The sequence below is a fragment of the Pseudonaja textilis genome, chromosome 2, assembly GCF_049901715.1.
Source record: "Pseudonaja textilis isolate UNSWEBS1 chromosome 2, rPseTex1.2, whole genome shotgun sequence".
Taxonomy (NCBI): Eukaryota; Metazoa; Chordata; class Lepidosauria; order Squamata; family Elapidae; genus Pseudonaja; species Pseudonaja textilis.
Window position 1 is genome coordinate 72,074,042 of NC_141991.1, and position 22,018 is coordinate 72,096,059.

At 38.4% G+C, this 22,018-nt stretch overlaps 1 protein-coding gene across 1 annotated transcript; it reads right to left on the reverse strand.

The window, feature by feature from the left end:
* Positions 1 to 347: 347 nt before the first annotated feature.
* GM2A (ganglioside GM2 activator) lies at positions 348 to 21,745 on the reverse strand. The gene is made up of 4 exons (XM_026696629.2): positions 21,302 to 21,745; positions 15,586 to 15,738; positions 4,963 to 5,145; positions 348 to 3,672 (listed from the first exon to the last, which is right to left on the reverse strand). Exons 1-4 carry the CDS (start codon positions 21,416 to 21,418, stop codon positions 3,502 to 3,504), a joined length of 624 nt encoding a protein of 207 aa, XP_026552414.2. The 5' UTR covers positions 21,419 to 21,745; the 3' UTR covers positions 348 to 3,501.
* Between the last annotated feature and the right edge of the window lie 273 nt (positions 21,746 to 22,018).

Here is a 22,018-nt window from a genome sequence, read left to right on the forward strand (position 1 = left end):
AAGTCCTAAAATGGAAGATTACCAGGAAATCATGGGGATATAGGCTACACTGGGGAGGGGAGAACTCTGCAAAAGACAACGATGGCAGATCATTTCTGAATTGTTGCTAAAAAGTTATGTTTTGTGACCAAATATCAGTTTCAGGGAAATTTTGTGTGCCCTATTTCCCACATTACTCATGATGATAACATAAAGTTGTGTTCTTCACATTTACAATGCTCAGAAGCAAAACGTGTTATAAAGGTATTAAAAGGAATAAAGACGGCCTTTCTTCCCACTTCAACCATTGTATGTGATCATTTCCATTTCACTTTATGACCATAAGAATTTTATAGGAATGGTTTGAATTAAATGTCTACATGTCTACTTTATTATAACACAAAAAGGAGGTTTATTTTGAATTCCCATTGTTTCTTTCAGAAGAAAAGGTATTGCTCGTGTCAAATATCTCTGTAAATCAAGATTGGGATTTAAGTATTATTGCAGAAACTAAGAAAATCTATCCTTAAAGAAAAATATTACAGGAAAAGATAAAGGAACTGTTTAAACAAGATATATATGCCTTTGCTGTACAAAGTTGTAACAGTAGCTTACTGAATAATGTTAGTCACATAGCTATGCCATAGCTCTGACAATTAAAATAGAAATACAAGATAGTTGCATGGTTTGAAAGCAATACAGCCATGTCTAGAATCTTTTTATGTATGCGATTTAGAGACAACTGTATGGATGAGAGAAGGAGATCACTGCATTGCTGTATGCAAAAATATAAGTAAACCTTTGCCTCTCCCTGTCAGTTTCCCAGATTCTTACTTGGAAATTTCATGTACTAAAACAAAATTTCAAATTTACTCAAGATTAAGCAACAAAAGTTCTCTAAGTATAGTTTGGATAGTTACTCCAGCATAAGGTGTGCCAAATTTTTCCTGTTCATATCAAACGACGCAACTTTTATTAGAATTCAGGTAAAAATGGAACATATTGTACATAGTGGAGATACAATCAAAAAGCATATTGAGTAGGTGGAAGAACCAAGATTTAGGAAGTCAGAGGATAGAACATAAAACAATTTTAGTGGAATAAGATGACATTTTAGCCTAACCTTTTAATCTCTATGGAATGCCATCAAATTACAAGCAACACCAAAAAAATCAATGAAACCTAATACTTGAGACGCAGATTTCTGTTAACATTATTAAAAGCAATAGCATCAAAAATACATTTCTGCACAGAAATACAGGTATAGAAGCTAAGCGTCTTACTGCTCAGAGGACAAAGTGGTAAAAAAAAATCAACAGAATACATCCAAAGTTATTCTTACAATTGGAAGAAAGATTCTGTAATTTTTATATCAATAATTGCTGTCAATCCTAATTCTTAAGCTAGAGCTATAAGGCCAGGGGTCCCCAAACATGGCAACTTTAAGACTTATGGGCTTCAACTCCCACAAGTCTTAAAGTTGCCAAGCTTGGAGAACTCTGTATAAGGGCAAAGATTCTTTTTCTGGATTGTTTGCATGAATGCACCTTAAGCACTATTAAACATGTATTAAACATGGTCAGGAGGCAGGGATTGTACCTAATTGGCTCTAGCTAAGTGCAAAAAGTTAAGCTGCATCAGATCTAATATACTTGGGGTGGTAGATGTCCAAGGAACCCCCAGAACTATAGGTTAGACTGGGAAGTAAAACAGAATCCCAGAAAGTTGCAAGGATACACTATACTTTTCTATTATTGCTGGAATCAATTACATAGAAACCTCTAGGCAACTACCAGGAATCAAGTCCAGCTCTAGAGAGCTTACTTTTTAGTAGTCCAAAATATCTAGAAGACCATCTGAGGGCTTATAAGGTCTAGGGTAGAAATGGGAAACCAAGTTCTAGTTCTCCCTTAAATGTGAAAAACAAGTAGGGAACCTCGATCAAATCATTCCTTCTCAGTCCAAAAGAGTTTTGGGTTCTAACAAGCTGGTGATAAGTTGAATCTCTCGTCACTCCATGGTGAGTCAGGTTGGCTATAAGAACTACAGCAAGCCTAGTGCAAAAGAAGCAAATCGTGTAACAAAGCAGGACAAAGGCTCAAAAGAACAGCATGCCAATGCTTCCTTCCATTAATAAAGAGGCTCATGACGGCTCATTGTTAATACTTCTCAAGGGCTGTGATCAGAAAATGTTTCTAATTTTAACATATTTTGCTGAGACGGCAATAATACGCTTTCGTTGCATCAGAGAATCACTTGGCAATCATTGTTTGGACACTGAACCTTCTGTAACAGGAAATATACACGTGACATTCAAATTATGGCACAATACCATATTTGATTGATGTCTTGAGTTATTTGATTATCTCCTGGGTCATTCATTTATTTTCCAATTGGACAATCGGTTTTGCTTAATGCATAGGATGTACGATATGTTAGAAAATAATAGATAGTTGGGTTCTAAGACACTTGTTTGTAAGTGGAACTAGTTGGTTCCTCAGGAACAAGAAAACCGGTCTTCAAACAAGGAGAAAAATGCTCATTTAGAAGGATCTGTGCTGCTTTGCCCAGCAATACCTCTGCAAACAGTTAGGTTTTTTAAAAGAAAAGTTAGTGCGTTCTTATATAAATGGAAATTGCTCACTTTTTTTTAAAGCTACTTTTCATGGTTGCTGTGACTCACCTCCCCAAGAAAACATTAAGCTTAAGAACAAAGGACAAGGATACACATTTTTATGCAGTAGATAATACCAGATAACAAAATGTACCACTTAAAATAAGAGGGTGTAAATGGAATGTATTGCCAAAAAAAAAAAGGAACAAATGGGAACAATCCTGATTTTCTCAGTATGTTTTTTAGCTCCCACATTCACAAAGCTCATCTTAGGATGAAAAAGGCTGGTTGAATTGCACAAGGCATTATTTAGAAACTGTCCATTCCTAAAAAAATATTTCTGGTATACTGAATGAGCCACTCCATATAGGTTCTGTAAAGTGTCAGAGGGGTAACCAAATCCGGCTAGACTGAAGGAGCTTCCACAAAGTAGAAAATGTAATTTCTCCTGGTGGGGTTTTTTTTTTTTTTTTTTGGACACCTGGTTCAGATTACCCTGTTATCAGTGCACTTCTACTACATCCAGCCTTGAAGAGGCCTTTATCTACCATTTAAGACTCTGGAATGTAGGGAAATCTAATAAGGGAATCCTCTAATAGAGTGTTGCAATGCTGGGCCCATTGCATTTGGCAGTGTGTCTGCCAGCTAAACATATGCTTAATGTATGCAGATTCCCCTTGCTATAATTTGTACAATCTGGTCCTTAATAAGTTTTAGACGGGCAGGCATCTTTTTCTAATAAGAAGCATTCTTTCCATGGATTCTCCAGTCTGCGCTCCCAGTAATTAACAGCAGTCACAAAAGCAGTAACTATAACCCTTCCTCTTTAAACGCTGCAAAATAACTCTTCATGTTAGTCATAACAGAATAAAAAAAGCTGGAAGAAACATGGCACTTGATGCTGAGACTCAGTGCAACCACCGGTTCTCTGCCTGCAAGGAGAAGGAGAGCTTGGTGCAGGACATCTCTTGGTCCCCGTTGCTCAACACAACTCTCATCCTATAGTCTCCATTGGTGAGGAAAGAAGGCAAATCCATGTTGGGTATGAAGAATTCAGAGGAAGGAAGGTTGTAGGTACCCTGAAAAGAAAGACAAACGATCCCATCAGTCTCCATAACACTGATACACTGCCTTTCCCTGTCTATCTGACTATAATTTCAGTACCAATAAACACCAAGGATATCTTTTAAAACAGGAGCAGAAATGAGGAAGAATTTACAGGATAAACTACTGAAATAGCTCTTTCAGTGTAATCAGTAAAAGACCAATGCAAATTGCTTAAACAAAATTCCACGTTTGAACATAACCCAGTATGGAAAATTCTACTTTCTGCTTCTATATTGTTATTCAAGTTCTAGAAGCAGTTGTGGATAGTCAACAGTTGTGGGCCTAGGACATTTAAGCTCCTACCATTGGCTGCGCCTGCTTCTTCTCCAGGATTTGCTGACCGAGACAGTTCGCTGCCAGCCAATTGGCTGACTGCCAATGGTGGTAGTCACGACACAATTGGTCCATGGGCTGGGAAGGCCAAACGCCTGAGACAAACTGTATTTCGACGAATGGAGCATGTCGAGGGGCCTGGGAATGGAGGGGCTGTGGCCCATTGGCCAAGGCGGAAGGATGGGGGTGGGCCAGCCAAGGAGAAAAGCTAGTGGATAATAACATGGAGGCGAAACCCTGGAGGAGAAGCAGGCATGGCCAACAGTAGGAGCCTAAAAGTCCCATTCTGGACAGCTGCTATCTAGCAAATTTTCTATAGCCTGATACGCTGGCTAGCTCCTCTGAGAAAAAGGATAACTACTATGGCAAGGTGGATTGCTAAAAGCAGATTTGAAAAAGAATTTGGAAATTAACACAGGCAGAATAGTGAAGAGCAACAGAATTGGGCTGAAATGGGGCAAAATAAGTAACTCTGGGAAACTGGCACATGGATTGCATTTTGTGATCATAGTAAGCCATATGCTTTCACAGAAAATCTGGATTCCCCTTTGAAAGATGCCCAGTTCTATTTGCAAGTTAATTCCTTTATTTTAATGCATCATTATATTTTAATTGATAAGTTTTCACAGAGATGCTCTGCATTACGGGCCACCTGAATGTATTCCTTTTGTAATTGTAAGGCTGAGGTTAGGTAAATACCGGTTAGTAAAAAAAATCAACACCCCAAAATCTTAGAGCAAGATTTGACTATAGCTGAAAATCCTCGCAAGTCTATCATCTACTTCTGGACAGAGCTGCATGAATGGAGGCACACAATTATTGGAGGTGCACAACTTTATGGAGAGAGAAGTGTAAGGAGCTGCTGATGCCCAAAGAATTTTGTTGCTGTGTTTCCAAGATTAAGAAAGAAAAAGAGGAAGAGGGCTCACCGCTTTGAACGGGCAGTGACATGGAAGGCCGTAAGTTTGCAATGGCTGTGGACATGGCTGGCCTGGAGGGAAGAGACTGTCCAGCATGGCGCAAGTATCATCATAGGTACAGCTCCCAATATCATCCACACAAGGGACTTTGATCCATATATCTCCAAGCTTCTTCTCCAGTATGACAATTGCCTGGAAATAGACGTGAGCATTAATATTCTATGGAAAATTTCTTCCTATAATTAATACAACCTGGTGTTTCTCTCCCTACCCCCCCACCCCCACCCCAAATAGCATGTTGACAGCAAATTAGTTAAAATAACTTGAGAAATCAGTGATTGCACAGTCAATTCTCTCTTTAAAAAAAAAAAAGTTTTATTGAGTTTTAACAAAACAAATAAAACATCTTATTTGAGTACAGCATCGTTCCAGGTTATCACATTTCCATACAAACACAATTTCATATGCATATTAATCTTATGTATTATTCTATTTCATATCTTATTACTCTTTTTCCAGCTTCTCACTATTTCACCCTTTACTTCTCTTAATTTTCTTTTATGGTTATCTCATTTTCGTCTTATTCAATTGTATTTCTTTTACCTAAATTTCTGTATCTTTTTATTCATTGTATTTATACTTTCGTCTGTCTTGTTTACAATTTCATATGTTCTCTTCCAACATTCTTAAGAAGCAAAATTCCCCCTATGATTGCCAATCGAAGTGCAACACCTTTAAATTTTATTGTTATTATCATATGACATCTCATTAAACATTGAATTTGTGCGTTCTAAAATTATAACATTCAAATTTCTAATATCTATTTTATATCATGTAGATCTCATCATTCAGACTCTCCTTGGTACTTCCCCTTGAAAATGTAAAAAGAAAAATTCTAAAAACATAACAAAAACAATATATATATATATTTATTTATTTATTTTCTGAGGTTCTCGCGGGTATTTGTATGTGGATCTTTGGTTGTTCGGGTTTTCTCCCGCGTAAGATTCGAAGTATCTAGGCAACGTTTCGATGAAGTCTCATTCATCATCTTCAGGCTTCTGTCTCCGGCTCTGTGCTTCTCAGCCAAACCCCCTACCAATGAGAACACACCCCCACCCAATCAGAACACAGCCAAGCCCCCACCCAATCAAGTCCCACCCCCACTGGCAGTTAAAAGGAGGAAGCAGCTGCAATCTCACATTACTCTGAGAAGCACAGAGCCGGAGACAGAAGCCTGAAGATGATGAATGAGACTTCATCGAAACGTTGCCTAGATACTTCGAATCTTATGCGGGAGAAAACCCGAACAACCAAAGATCCATATATATATATATATAAACATTAGTAAACAAAATAGTTATTCAAAATCATTCTAGTACTGGTATGAACCTTGTAAATCTTTCACGTTTCTTTTCAATATCTATCAATCTTTGAGAACAATTGAAATTTTTCCCTCCCTTCTTCATTGTTACTTAACTGTTAATAAGCATACCATTGGATAGTCATACAGTTTTATCTTATAAATTATTTACTATTAATAAGCAAAATAATTATTCAAATTCATTCTAATAACTGGTATAAATTTCCTTATAAATCTTTCACATTTCTTTTCAATATTTTATCAATCTTTAGAAACAATTGCAATATTTCCCTCTCTTCTTTATTATTGCATTAATTATAAATAAACATACCATTACATAACAATACAGTTTTATCTCATAGATTATTTACTTATTTCATTTCTAACTCATTACAGTATTCTACTGTCACAACACTATCTTTTGTACCTTTGCAGAATCCTCACTTTTAACTTAATTTAACCATTGTCTCTGTGTTTTCTAGCTGAGCAAATACCTTTAATCCTAGTACGTTTCCCCTTTTTCTTTATTTCCTGTTTTTGTCCCTCATAAGTTCTTTCCCTTTCTATCTTCCCCCCCTTTTCTCATCCCTTTTTTATACCCTTCTTTCTCTAATTTTCCCTTGTGTAGTTTTTTTTTCCTGCTTCTCTTTGCTGTTATATTTCTATTTCAGACTATTTTTCTTTTTGACTGTTCCCTTTGACCTCAAACTTTTAACTCCTTTCCCCCTTTTTCCCCTTATTGCCACACTTGGCATTATTTGATCATTTAAAATGTCTTCTTCTTCATCCCGCCCTTCTTCTTGATCTTGAAGCTTTTCCTTTTGCTTTTCATAGTTCAAGATCTCCATTTCAAAAAATTCAAATACAAAGCCTGTTAGGGATACACCCTAGCAGAATGTGTATGGCATTCTGGCTGGCATTGTGGCGTTTTTCTTTCTTGCAGAATCTAGCCAAATGTCCTCCACAATTAAAACATTTTCTAATTGTATAGGCTGTTGAAGATAATTTCTCTTCTTGTGGTTGTTCCCTTCTCAGTTGATCCCTTTCAAGCCTTCTCCTGGCTTCTTCAATTAATCTGCCAGTAATGTCAGCTAATGTGAGGTTAACTTTTGGCAGTACTTCCAGCGAAGTTACATAGTCATCATAGCTCTCATCTAACGAAGACAAAATTATATAAACCTGATGTAGTTCAGTGAAGATAAGTTCTTTTTCATGCAGTTCCTGAAAAATCTTCTTCATAGTGTTTATATGAGTCAACATGTCTCCATTCTTTTGAAGATGTGTTCTGAATAGCTTCCATGTAAGATTTATATGTGCTCCTACACTGTCTTGAACATAAATCTTCTTTAAATTCTCCCAACATTTCGCAGCTGTTTCTTCTCTACGAATATGGACAAGCTGCTGGTCACAGAGTGTCAGTCCTATTATACAGAGAGTTTGCTCATTCTTCAGTTTATATTCTTGTATTTTCTGGGCATCATCCTCATCCTCCGGATCCCAAGCATCTACCTCTGGTGGGTTTTGAATTATACTCCACAAACCTTCTCTACATAGAAGTAGGCTGCATTTCATGGACCATGAAACATAGTTTGTTCCATCCAGTTTGGATATTAGAGACAAACTTGGTAAATTGACTTGTGCCATCTTTCTCTGGATATTAAACTATAATTAATAAAACACAGCTGTCTGTTTACAGTATTGTGTAACTACACTAACTCTCACTTTATATAAGCCTGTTATATCCTGGTTAGTCTGACTGTGCAGCTGGGCCCATAACCAGTGTTAGGGATACACCCTAGCAGAATGTGCACGGCAGGCAGGCAGGCAGGCAGGCAAAATATGTGAGATAAACGTTTTTGTAGCTTACACTCAGTAAAACAGATACACTGTGCTAGTTAAATAGTTTATTCCAGTAAGAGTTTTAGCATAGTCAAACAGTCCATATATCATTCACTAGTTCAGTCCGTCCGGGGATTATTCAGTTGCAAAGTCCAGTGTCAAAAAAGAGGTCAGTAAACTTACAAATATCAGTCCAGTAATATATCTCCTCGCAGTAGAGATAGGAAGAAGTCAAACCTCCTTTCTTCCTTCGACGTTCAAAACTCAGCAGCAGGGAACATGCAGTTAGCAAACCAGCAATCGTCAGCAATCGTCAGCAGGTTCTCTTGCTCCCTCTTATGGCGGTTTCACAACCGCACCCAAAATTACATGCTTTGCAGTTTAAAGTGACACACACTTAAACTTACTATCATAGTTTATATATATTATTTTACCCAAACTACGTTAGGTAACCTTGTTATTCCTAACAAAGCCAAAGGATCTTCCTCCCCTTTCTGCATCTTCTTTCTGTTTTTTAAGACTCATCTTCAATTCCTCCAGGAGTGATGGCATTTTAAACACTTTTGAACAACCACCCAATTGACTTTAAGTAAAAACAGAAAAAGAAAGAAAAAACCAATGCCAAAAACTTTTTTTGTAAATCACCAAATGATCCCAGACTGTTCCTTCTTGTTTCTTTCCTTTCCTTTTCCTTTCCGTGGGTTACTGTATCTTTTAATAAGATTTCAGTTACAATGTATACAATGTATTCAGCCCCGAATCCAAAGGATTGGGACACTAAAGCGGCGAGCTCAGATTGAAACCGTGCACGATCGTGGATTTCGGTCTGTTGCTGAAGAAACCCAAGCCGGAAGTTCCACAGTCAATTCTCTGAATGTGTATCACTGTTTAGGCTACTTGCTTTGGAGAAATAAAGCAATAAGCCTGATTCATCTTTAAGTGAGGAATTGAATCTGGTCTGACAGCTAAATTCAGGACCCCACCTTACCTAGGAGAAGATAAATATCAAGGAAGTACACCTTGAAAGAGGTGTAAATCTCATCCCAGGAAAGCTCCTGTTCCTTCTACCACTGTCACCTTTTGGACAAAGGATGCCACACTCCCAATAAACTCAACTGGGAGATGCAATTGGAACTTGCCATTTTACTTTTCTATTCAGCATGGGAGAAAGTGTGGGAGAAAGCCACTTGCAAAACACTATTTAATTATAAAGTGCACCACATTAAAAGAGCATATTCATGGACAGGATTTATTCTCCATGAATTATCCAACATTACAGGAATTAAAAGGGAGGGTGACAATATCATTCTATAAGGAGTATTAATAAGCAAAACATGCACTCTAATGTTAAGCTATAATCAAGTGGGCACCCCTGATATAAACCTAATGATCAGATGGGAAACTAATGACAGCCAGATGCAACTTTTATTTTAATTAAGCAAGGCAGTTCTCATGTTCTCAGATATCATAAGCCACCACCTGTGAGCAGTAGAGAGCCATACAAATGCTGCAAGGTTCCTTCACACTCTTCCCATTTATATATCCTTTTTAGTACAGAAAGCAGTTTTCTCCAAACTGGAGCTTTCCAAATGTTTTATGTTAACATGGCAGTCCCCTCAACCTTGCCTGGCTAATAGCTGAAACACTCTTCTCTGTCAAACTCACGTTGTCAGGGCAGTGTCATGTGACGTATCAGGACTTTTCCCCCCTTCGCTAAACCAGGTGTGGGTGTGGCCAGCGTATGACACATCTGGCCCACAGGCCGGGAATTTGACAGCCCTGCTCTAACACATCTGCAAAGTATCAGCTGATATCAAAACACATCTTCTTTCCCAGCCGTTTATTCCTATCCCCTTTTTCTCTGTGAATTTTCTCTAGAGCTCCTAAAGGAAATCAACCTCAACTGTCCTTTGGAAGGACGGATACTGGAGCTAAAACTCAAACACTTTGGCCACCAAATAAGAGAGAACTTATTGGAAAAAAAAGATCCTGGTGTTGGGAAAGACTGAAGGCAAAAGGAGAAGGGGGTGGCAAAGGATGAGATAGACTTTGTCTTTGACATAGTGGACATGAATTTGGGCAAACTCCAGGACAGGGCGACCGGGTGTGCTGTGGTTCATGGGGTCACAAAAAGTTGGACTTAGTGACGGGATAACAACAACTCTAGAACACACCGGAAAAAAAGGCTCAATGCCATTGCTCTGTGCTGGTCCTTAGAGGGAAAAAAAAGACATCAAAAGCACAGTTTAAAAACACAAGGTGGCCAAGCATGCAAAAAAAATAAAATCCCCTAACTAAGCTTCTGCGCTCTTACTGGATTGCTTCCTCCCAGCCCAAAAGCATGATAAGGATTCACATGACAAGTGCTCACAAGGCGGACCAGCTTGTGTGGTATCAAAGGTCTCAGACACGTATCCTATTTTCCGTGATGCTTCTGAGAACAGCTGAAGCATTACTTTTTTTTCCCCTCTGCAGGGGATCCCCCCGCTTCTACATGTGGTCTGTCCACTGCTCTCAAATTGGCCCCTGAATTTTCCCACACCATCATCTCTATTCATAAGCAGATACAATTTATCTCTAGCTCATTACCAGCACCTCCCAAATCACAGCTGATGGGAGTTTGCAACATGGAAATTGGGAAGAACTGGTATGGACTTACTTCTCACAAGGGGTGTGTATGTGTGTGAGTGAGAGAGAGAGAGAGAGAGAAAGACAGACAGAAATAGATAAGATAGATGATAGATAGAAATAGATAAGATAGATGATAGATGATAGATAGATAGATAGATAGATAGATAGATAGATAGATAGATAGATAGATAGATAGATAGATAGATAGATAGATAGATAGATGGAGACAGAGACAGAGACAGAGACAGAGAATATTATTGAGTCACTCTGGCCATGACCTTATCCTTCCTCGTCCCTGCAGAGGTCAGCTGCCACTGAGGCTTGCTAAGATGCTACTATTTAAAATACAGCAAAGGGAGAGTGACTTTGTGGTTTGCAACATCCCCTGACTATAATATCTTGTTGGGCTAGATGGGAAACCATCACATATATGAAATGAAAACATAGATGGGAGGCAGGGCATTGGTTGAATGTCTTTGGATTTTCCTCCTGTTAGGTGGAGGAAGTACTAACAGGCACATCTTTCTCTAGCATTCTGAGTGTGGCTGTACCTAAAAATGTCAGCAAACTTTCTTTCAACAATTTCTGAGTAGCTGACAATTGAAATGAAATGCTCTGGAGGAATATGTCCAAAGGAAATGTACTTCCTCAAGGAGAGATGTGAGTTTGATTGTCCCCAAGTATCATTTTTAATAATCAACCTAATAGTAGTCCACTTTCTGGACTACCAAGTTACACTTTTCCAAATTTTGCAATATAATATTTCTCAAAAAAAGAAGGGTTTAAAAATCTCTATTTTGGCTCCGAGATGTACAGGAATGTTTGTGGAAACTATATTAATTTTTATGAGAATTTTCATACAGTTTTGTGTGCTTAAGTGACGTGGAAATTGGGCTGGATGGATTTAGGCATGCAGCCCATGCAAAGCTGCCATAGCCAGGAAGCAAACTTCATCCCTGGACAAAATCTTTTTGCAGAATTGGAGAAATCCAGCATAGGTTACAGCACCCAGATAAATGAATAAAATGAAATTATCAGAGGCAACACACAGAATTACTCATGATAGATTTTCTACTTATGTTCCATTTTCACAAGACTCTACAGGGCCTCTAACATTTTAAACTAGATCCAACGCCTCCGAGTTTCCTATTGAAAGGTATTAAGCTTACTTTGTTCTCCAATGAATAATTTTTCAGGCATTGCTATCAAACCAATGTATTCTTGCATGAATATTAAGAAAACCTCTAGGCCTCAACTAAAGAAAAACACATGTCCTATGTCCAAGCAGGTAAAAAATAGTGCTGCCTGGCCACATATGAGCAAAATCTCCTTCCCTCACTTTCTTTAAAAAAAAAGAAGAAGCTTGGAGCCAAATGTAGAAGATTCAGGTTTGAAAACAACCTTGAACATGTAAATGTACATATCATGTCCCAGTTTTCTAGTTAGAAGTCAATCTCAGTTTGCCATTTTAAGTCAACCTCAATTCAAGCTAATGAACAAACCATAGCATTATATCTGAAAGGATTCTATGTTTAAAACTATCCTGTGACTCCACAGCAGGAAAAGCTTGTGGCTGTCAATTGATTCAAGCTGAAGTCCATGTAAGGAAGGGTTTCAACACTAGGTGTGTCGGAAACCATCCTGGAGATTACCCAAGAACACAAAATCCTACTATTTCCTTTGACAGAGAACATTTCATTCTATTTCATCTGATATCCCTATCTCAGTGCCTGAAATCCAGAACAGGAAAAACAGCACTAGATCTCCCCCCCAAAAAATGGCGCTAGAATGAACATAACTATGAGAACTAGTAACAGAATGATCAAGAAACCAGTAAGACAGGAAGAGACTTGAGAACAGGACAAAGTAATAAGAAAACAGCATGCAACATCTGAGCTAAACCACAACCCACATTCTCAGGCCCGGAACTCAAAAGGTTCATATATACATAATTTTTCAAAACTCATAAAGCTTTGCGTACAACCAGTTAGGTTGTATCAGTACAATCAATAAACACAAGGCAATTTTCATTAGGACTGCAGAAAAAAACAACTACCAAACTGCCTTCCACTGAGGACCTGTATACTGCACAAGTCAAAAAGAGGGCTGTGAAAATATTTACAGAACCCCTCACATCCTGGACATAAACTGTTTCAACTCCTACCCTCAAAACGATGCTATAGAGCACCGCAAACCAGAACAACTAGACACAAGGACAGTTTTTTCCTCAGAATGCCATCACTCTGCTAAACAAATAATTTCCTCAACACTGTTCAACTATTTACAAAGTCTGCACCACTATTACTATTAATCTTCTCATAACTCCTTATCACCCATCCCCTCCCACTTGTGACTGTATGACTGTAACTTTGCCACTTGTATACTTACGATTTATATCAACTGTTTCCTAGTATGATTTGATTACCTATTTGTACCCTATGACTATCATTAAGTGCTGTACCTGATGATTCTTGATGAATGTATCTTTTCTTCTTATGTATATGACAGCATGTGCAAATTCCTTGTGTGTCCAATCACACTTGGGCAATAAAGAATTCATTCATTCATTCATTCATTCTATTATTCTGTGGGTGTTAGCTGCAGCCTTTAGATTCTTTGAAGGCTGATATCATTCTGGATATGAAATTATTGTATGCCTCCTGATTTTATTATAATCCCTTAGAAATATGGCTGAGGCTAGACTATGGCATGGATAAGCGCAGGTAGCCCTCAACTTACAACAGTTCATTTAGTGACCAAAGTTACAATAGCACTGAAAAAAGTGACTTCTGACTTATTTCACACTTATGACCATTGTAGCATTCCCGTGGTCACATGTTTTACATTCAGATACTTGGCGACTGATTCCTATTTATGATGGTTACAGAGTCCCAGATCCATGTGATCCCCTTTTGTGACCTTCTGACAAGCAAAGTCCAGATTCACTTAACAAATGTGTTTGTTAAGTGAATCAGATGTTACTAATTTAACACTTGCCGTGTTTCACTTAACAAATGTGGCAAGAAAAGTCATAAAATGAGGCAAAACTCACTTAACAAATTTCCCACTTAGCAACATAAATTCTGGGCTCAGGTATGGTCATAAATCGAGGACTACCTGTAGGTGCTTAATATGAGAATATAAGCTGGAATCCACTTTTTTTTTTTAAAAAAATGGTTTATATGGCTACCTAACTCCCAAGTACCTTACATAGGGTAAAAATGTATAAACCAAACTAGCCGATAACACTACACACTATACGGTGAAACAAGCCATATCACAATACAATGTAAGTGAGGTCAAAACCACACATATTCCAACGACGTTACAGGCCATTCAGTGCTATGAGTTGGTTCAAGATGTTTCTCAACCTTGACCACTTCAGGTTGTGTGGACTTCAACTCCCAGAATTCCACAGCCAGCACGGGGAGTTGGAGTTCATACTATTAAAGTGGTCAAAGTTGAGAAATACTGCCCCAAAACATCTTCAAGCACTCTTTCCTTCTTCTATTTGGAGGGTGGCCAATTTTTTAGTCAGAAGGAACTGAAAATATGAAGTGGGGAAATCATGCAAAATGCATGGCTAATATTTTCCGTATTAGGGGAGTATTATTTTGCGTTATTCTGTTTCATTCTTAATGGTGTCAGGCCTGTTTTAGGACATATAGCTTCCCTGTGTTTTCTGACTTAACATGGCTGGAAAGTGCAGCACCACTTTTCAAATAATTACACTACTAAAATCTGGCAACGGGCCTTGGGTCTACAGATATTCACTCCTAGTCAACTCAGAGAAATATCTTTCTAGGACAACAACCAGGAGGCAAAAAGGTTTTAGCAAGAGGCAGCACTAAGATGACTGTGAATTATCTTGGAAACTAAGCAGAGTCTGCCAGCGTTGACGCTTTGATAGGGCATCAGCTGAGAATGACAAAGCTGCTGGATCGACTGGAAAGTTGAAAATAAACAAACAAACCCAGAAGGCAGCATTCTGTTAGATTCCAAGAAAAGTACATGGATTCAGTCATCAGGATTTGAACATTACTCAAAGATGCCTTTATCCAGGAAAGAAAGAAAGAATAAGGAGGGAGCTGAAAAAATTGGGCTATCAATGTCCAAGCTGAGCCGCCACAAAACTAACAAAGAATATGACATTTAAACTAAAAGAGGAACTAACGAAAGAAATGGGCATTCAAATCGTGAACAAAGTGAAATACTTAGGTATACTTAGGAATTTTTTCTCCTAGGAATAATATCAGAAAAATATAGGAAGGATTTAATGTATCTAATAGTACATGTATCAACAGCGGCTAGAGTAATATATGCACAATACTGGAAAAATGAAAACATACCTCCAGAAACAGAGATAATAAGAAAAATTATGGCCTGTGCAGAATCAGATTGGTTAACTCTAGAATTAAAAGACAAAGGAGAATCTACATACTATGAAACATGGAATAAATTTTATCAATGGTTACAGACAAGAAGGCAAGGTCGGAGTTATGATGATTGGAATAATTAGTAAATAATATATCAAAAAAGGAGGTTATAAATGATGAAGTGAAATCTATATGTGTATAACAATTGTAATGCTGGATCGGCTGTACCGTGTTGTATTCCTATAATTAAAATAAAAAAATAAAATTAAAAAAAAACTAAAACAGTGTGCAATCTTATATCAGCCTGATTTATAGTTCAAGACACCAAATAAATGTGTTTATTTTAACAAATGTGCTACTGTCAGGGATGCAAGTAACATTTTTTGGGTTTGGTTTGGTTTGGTTCCATCACCTTCCACGTACCTTTAGAGGAGCACAGAGGAGTATAGTGCTGGCCCCCGATGCAGTAACTGTCACATCTCCAGGGACAGCAATTGGATCAGGACTGACAGAGAGACTCTTGATTATTGCAGGTTCTGATGGAGGGCCACAGTTTTCCCATGCAAAGTTTTGTACCTAAATGTGTGAAGAAAGACCAGATTTAAAATTGTGCATTAAGTTTGACAGGAAGACCTTCTCCAATCTGGTTGGGAAACTCTGGCTAAATTGGCAATGCAGCCCAAACGCACTTGGAAAACCCAAGTGCGATGATAACTGGGTCATGCTTTCTGTAACAGGATAAATAATAGTTACAAAACTTGAAATGCATAATGTAATTAAGGGAAAAAGGGGGAGCAATTGAAATATCCCTTTCTGCCTATCTAACGCTAAATAGGAACACGGTGGCTCAGTGGTTAAGACACTGAGCTTATCGATCAGAAAGGTTGGCAGTTCGGGCAGTTCGAATCCCTAGCGCCACGTAATGGAATGAGTTCCTATTACTTGTCCCAGCTTCTGCCAACCTAGCAGTTCGCAAGCATGTAAAAATGCAAGTAGAAAAATAGGGACCACTTTGGTGAGAAAGTAACAGTGTTCCATGCGCTTTCGGCGTTTAGTCATGCCAGCCACATAACCACGGAGACGTTTTCGGACAGCGCTGGCTCTTCGGCTTTGTAACGGAGATGAGCACCGCCCCCTACAGCCGGAAACGACTAGCACATATGTGCAAGAGGAACTTTTACCTTTTAACACTTCCTATTCTTTTTTCAATTGATCTAATTGCAGATTTCCTTCTTTTTGTTCAATGAGATCTGTACATATGTGATAAATCTGCATTTTCTAGACTTTCTGTGAAGGCTCCCGTGATCTATCACTCTTTTAAACTTAGACATCAGAATGCTACTTCCCAAGATTTCTAGACTAAGCTACTGCCAAACATGTAGTTTTCTGCACATTTTTAATGCGGAAGACCATTAGATCATGTCAAATTCTCTGTTTGAAGCCAGAAAAGATACAAAAAAGATTTATGACTTCAGTTAATCCTATATTTCCATTTGGGTCCTGCATAAAACTTATATACATAGCCTTCAAAAGACAACATCCAGAAAACATTTTTGTTCTCACTGTTTCCTTTCAGTAGCAAAGTACAAGCTAGGCTAGGTGTTTTGAGATTAGTTGTCCAGGAGCATGGTCACCACTTCTGAAGAGCCCTAGATTGGACAAAGCAGAGCTGGAAAGTTGCCGTGGCTCTTTGCTTTGCAGTATCATCTCGTGGTGGTCTTGGGATTTCAATTATTATATTACCTGCTGGAGAACTAGCTTCTCAGTTATCATAATTCCACTACAAGTAGTCCTTGACTTACAAACACAATTGAGCCCCCAAATTATGTTGTTAAGTGAGACAGTTGTTAAATGAGTTTTGCCCCATTTTACGACCTTTCTTGCCAGTTGTTAAGTGAATCACTGCAGTTGATTAAGTTAGTAACCCAGTTGTTAAGTGAACCCAGCTCCCTCATTGATTTGGTTTGTCAGAAAGTCACAAAAGGTTATCATATGACCTTGGGGCACACTAACGGTCTTAACTATGAACCAGTTTCCAAGCATCTTGATAAGCCATGGTAGCACAGTGGTTAGAGTGCAGTACTGCAGGATACTTCTGCTGACTGCCAGCTGACTGCAATTTGGCAGTTCAAGTCTCACAAGACTCAAAGTTGACTCAGCCTCCCATCCTTCCAAATGAGGACCCAGATTGTTGGGGGCAATGTGCTGACTCTGTAAGCCGCTTAGAGAGGGCTGTGAATCACTGTGAAGTGATATAGTCTAAGACTAAGTGCTTATTGCTATTGCTATCTGAATTTTGATCACAGGATCATGAGGATGCTGCAAAAGTCAGAACTATGAAAAATGGTCATAAGTCACATTTTTCAGTACCATTGTAACTTTGGATGGTTGACGAACGGCCTCAGTCACTGAACACTACAGAAACCATCAAAGTCCTACGCTTCCTTATGGAAATGCAGGATTCGGCTCACCTAGCCCTTCAGGATTGGCAAGTACTTTTAATTTTTAATGAGTGGTGCTTCTTGTGTAGGAGTTTTCTATTGTTTGGGGAAAGCCTTCAAGGGACTGGTTAGACAGGATGATTCTCCTTAGTTCCAATTGGTAAAATCTCAGTTGAAAACCACTTTTAACACAGAAGCAAAGCACTACAATTTACAACAATTTCATCACAGAGTACTTCAGGTTTGTACATGTTGGACTGGGTATGTAAAAATCATGACACACCTCAGACCTTCATAGGGATCATTGTGTCCCTTGTTTAAGGAGGTGCTATTGGATAAGCCTAAATTTACACAGATCTTTAAAAAAAGAGAAGTGTCCTTGAGAATTGGGATTACAGTTTAATTATTAAGCTTCTTATTTAACAAACACGGCATTCTTGTGCAAAGACGTTTTGTGAAAGTGTTGCAAAACCTCTGCTTCATTTGGTCAAGTGTAGTCTATGGCACACTGGTAGGACGTTATTTACACAATATCAATAAAGGAGAATATTTGTAGCTCAGGGCTGAACTGAGGGGTCCTTGATGCTATGAGCTTGATTTCTATTTACCCAGACTAGGTAACTTCAACAGTGCTAGTAAAAAGTAGAATTTACTCTCAGTTTATATTCTAGTAGCTTCAAGACCATTTCTAGTAACACTGACAGAGCAAGCCATGGTTAGAATATATAAACTGAGAGCCAACCCTACTCCTTACTAACATTGATGATAACTAGTTTGGACACGAAAATGTCTGCATAAAAAACAACTAAGCTCTAAGAGCACCAAAAAAAAAAACCCTTATTTAGAATGTAATGTTTTATAAGTAGTAACATTAGAGATAATTTTGAAAGCAATCTTATTAGATTCCAAGCTAAGAATCGGTTTTGTAAAAAGAGGTATTTAGGCCCATGCACTGATCGATCAATCAATCGTCCCTCAAAAAACAGAACTGCATATCCAAAAAGAATGAGTGTCTTTATACATTCCACATCCTAGAACTGTACCAGGAATTCACAATGCATATGGGAAATTATGTCTGCATGCTATGTTGTGCATTAAGTTTTGTAAAATGACAGAAACAACAGCTGTTCTTCTGAAATAAAATGGTGGACTTATACCTATTGCCTAGTTGCTCTGTCTCCAGAACCAACAAGCAATCATTTCTAGAAACCAAGAACATCACTTTGTTCATGCACAGGCATGTTTTCCAGCTGCCATTTCTCAAGGAAATATTTTCCCTTTATCTTCTTTGAGTGCTCCTGTCTGTTTTGGCTGGTGTGGTTTACTTCCTTACGAGCTATTTCCAGAAGTCCAATGGCTACTTCACACAGGAATAGCACTGAATTGCACTAATTGTTACCGTGATCTTAATGTCTTTTAGAGTGACCTTTATCAGTAATACAATAATAACCGTAGTAATATAATGTATTTTTAAAGGCTGCCAGTTTGAAATTGGCAAACATTTCTATTACTTTTTAGCCATAATCTAACTAGTTTTCCCACGGTCATTTGAAATTAAAAGATTATATCTACTCTGGATGTCCTCACTCTAAAGCGAATTGGAGAAATAATCACCTGATGCACTGGAGAAGTTACCCAGAAAAATAGACCATTTTAAAAACTTTTTCCCTGAATTTTGACCTAGCAGCCTTCTATTCTCAAAGCATTTGTTACAATCACTGCACCATTGTAATGTTACTCATAAAATAGCTATAAAACCAACACTTTAGTAGGAAAAGCATTATTTAAAATTGGATACATGTGCATTTTGAACTTTAATTCTGAGTGTGTGTCCCCACCTTCCAACATAGCCCAAAGGTTCTTTTCAAAAGGCAACCTGACTGTATTTTTTTTCCTTGAAAACATTTAACTTCTTATCCAAAAAGCTTCTTCAGTCCTTCGTAAACATTTTCAAGGGAAAAAACTAAAAAATTTCAGTTGCCTTTTGAAAACCATCGTTGGGACAACCATTATCTGGATGACTGAGAATTTCCATAGACACTCTCCCCGCTCTCCAATAAGAGTCATTCCTATCAAGGGAAGCAACTGGAATTTTTCCTGGAACAGAAATGAGGAAGGGGTAGCAGCACCTGGGCCATTGCCCAATGAAAGGATGTGGTAGCAATAGCCAATTGACAAAGTGTACTTCACAAGCAGAATGTCCCCTGAGCTACCCCACAGGTGCCCATGTACAATTTGGTGCAATCTGGAAAGCTGCTAGTAGTGTATGTACCCAATCCTAGCCTGAATGACTTAATGCTCTAATTCAGTTTACAGCAGAATCTTATGTGCCACATAGAGCCAATATCACAAACTTACTCATCACTTACTCCCAACAAGTTCATTGAACTATTTTGGATTGTCCCTTTCCTGAAGGCCAGCAAGCAGTCAAAAGCATATTTAATAATCATAGCCTTATTTTTTTAATATTTTAAAAAGTCCTATTATTGTACTAGTTATTTTAGGTATTGCTTATATTTATGTTCATTTTACTGCCCTATATTCTGTATTTAATATAGTCTGCCCTGAGATCCTTAGGATAATGGCCCGGTCAAACATATTTATATTAATATTTATCTTGCTGCTACTTTAAATGAAGGAGAATGAATAGGAACTCAGCAAACCACAATTCCATATATTTTGTGTGAGAAGCACTATTCAAATTTGCATTCAAGTACAAAGCCTTGAGCAAGATACTATTTATATATACTATCATATAATATAATTATAACTATTACTAACCCACTACTGTTTGCTCTGTTCAAATCTATATAACCAAGTATACTATTGGAAGTTGTTTCCTTAGCCTGGGTCTAAATATACAATTACACAGAAATCATTTCTCTTCCCAATAAGATGAGACTTTGGAGTATACTTGGAGTATATTCCTATTAATTTCTAACAGGAAGATTTATATTAGTAACAGCGATGAGAAGGTCTTTAATACACCTAAAATTCATGTTCCGTTGGTGGTAAGAATTAACTACAACATCACATGCATAATCATTAGGACTGCCTGCAAAAACACAACATTAAATTTCTGCTAACAACAACAAAAAGTAATCAGATGTGGGCTCCTGATAATAATAGTCTCACTGTTTGAAACCCATAGTTATTTGTTTTCTAACTAGATTGACAAGCCAATATATTACCAACTACTCTTGTAGTGTTAAATCCTTCAGCACCACCCTAGATTTCCAAAATGAGGGTACAGAATTATAATAAGTCACATAGGCCATTCTGTCACACATGCCCAGCTCAAAAACAATTCCTGATTTAAGTTTTCACACAAATAGTCCGAAGAAGAGAGCTAGGATAAAATATGAAACACAAAAATTGCAATGTACAAGGCGAGATTTTGTACATTATAATATTTTTGGAGGCTGGGAGGGGAATACCTATAATTCCCGTCACTTCTAGCAAGGAGATTAGGTTGAAGAAGGAAGGCTCCACTAGCGCATTTTTGCAATATACTTGCATGCATGCGTGCACATCAGCCGCCACTCATCGTTACGTCTGTCAAAATAATAAAAATGCATTTTCCCCAGGAAGCCCCCTATTCTTTGGCATTCAAGGATCAGCCACAATTATTCCTCGCCTTCTTCCACCCTTCATGCCACTAGCAGAGGGCGAAGCCTTTTACCACTGCTGCCATTTACCTTGCTCAGGGACCAGGTAATGTCCGGCGCGACAAAGCGTTGTTGTTGGGGTCCCCCCTGGACAGCTGTCAACAGCTGCAGAGCGCCGATGGTCAGCCAGAGCGCCAAACCCTGCATTTCTCGGGATCAATTCGGCTACAACCGGGAAGGATGCGGCTCACAAGCGCAGAGAGATCGAGCTCTTCGACGATCGCTTTAGAAGCTCCAAAGATGCAAGGTCAGCTTTTCTGGGAGGAAAACTTCCCAAGAGTCCAGAGTCCACCAAAGTCTCGGGTTTGTTTGGTTTTTTTTTTTTTTTACTGGCCTCTAGTCCTCTCCCCCTGCATCAGAGATACATGTGAACCCGCCTCCTTCGTCCAGCAGATCTCTTGACGGAGAAAACGTGACTTCTTTCGCAAGCTCTGAACCCGGAGAGGGAGCTCTCTCTTCATGCTCCGATGCGAGGGAAGCGACTCTGACCTCTGCTGGTACGGAAGGTGTATCGCCCAGGCAATTCGGGTGCGGAAACTTTACAAAATGATTGATTTCTACTTTTTTTTTTAATCAAATGCTTCATTGAAGGGGATGGGGGGGAAAAAACCCCATTGGAATCTCATTTTTTGCTAATCTCAGATCTTTTATTTCTGCACCCATTTCCATTTCGCCGTTTGTTCTCCTTAAAAGCCAATGTGGAGACTCCACTGCAAATCACTCATTTATTCAGAACTGAAAGTTTAG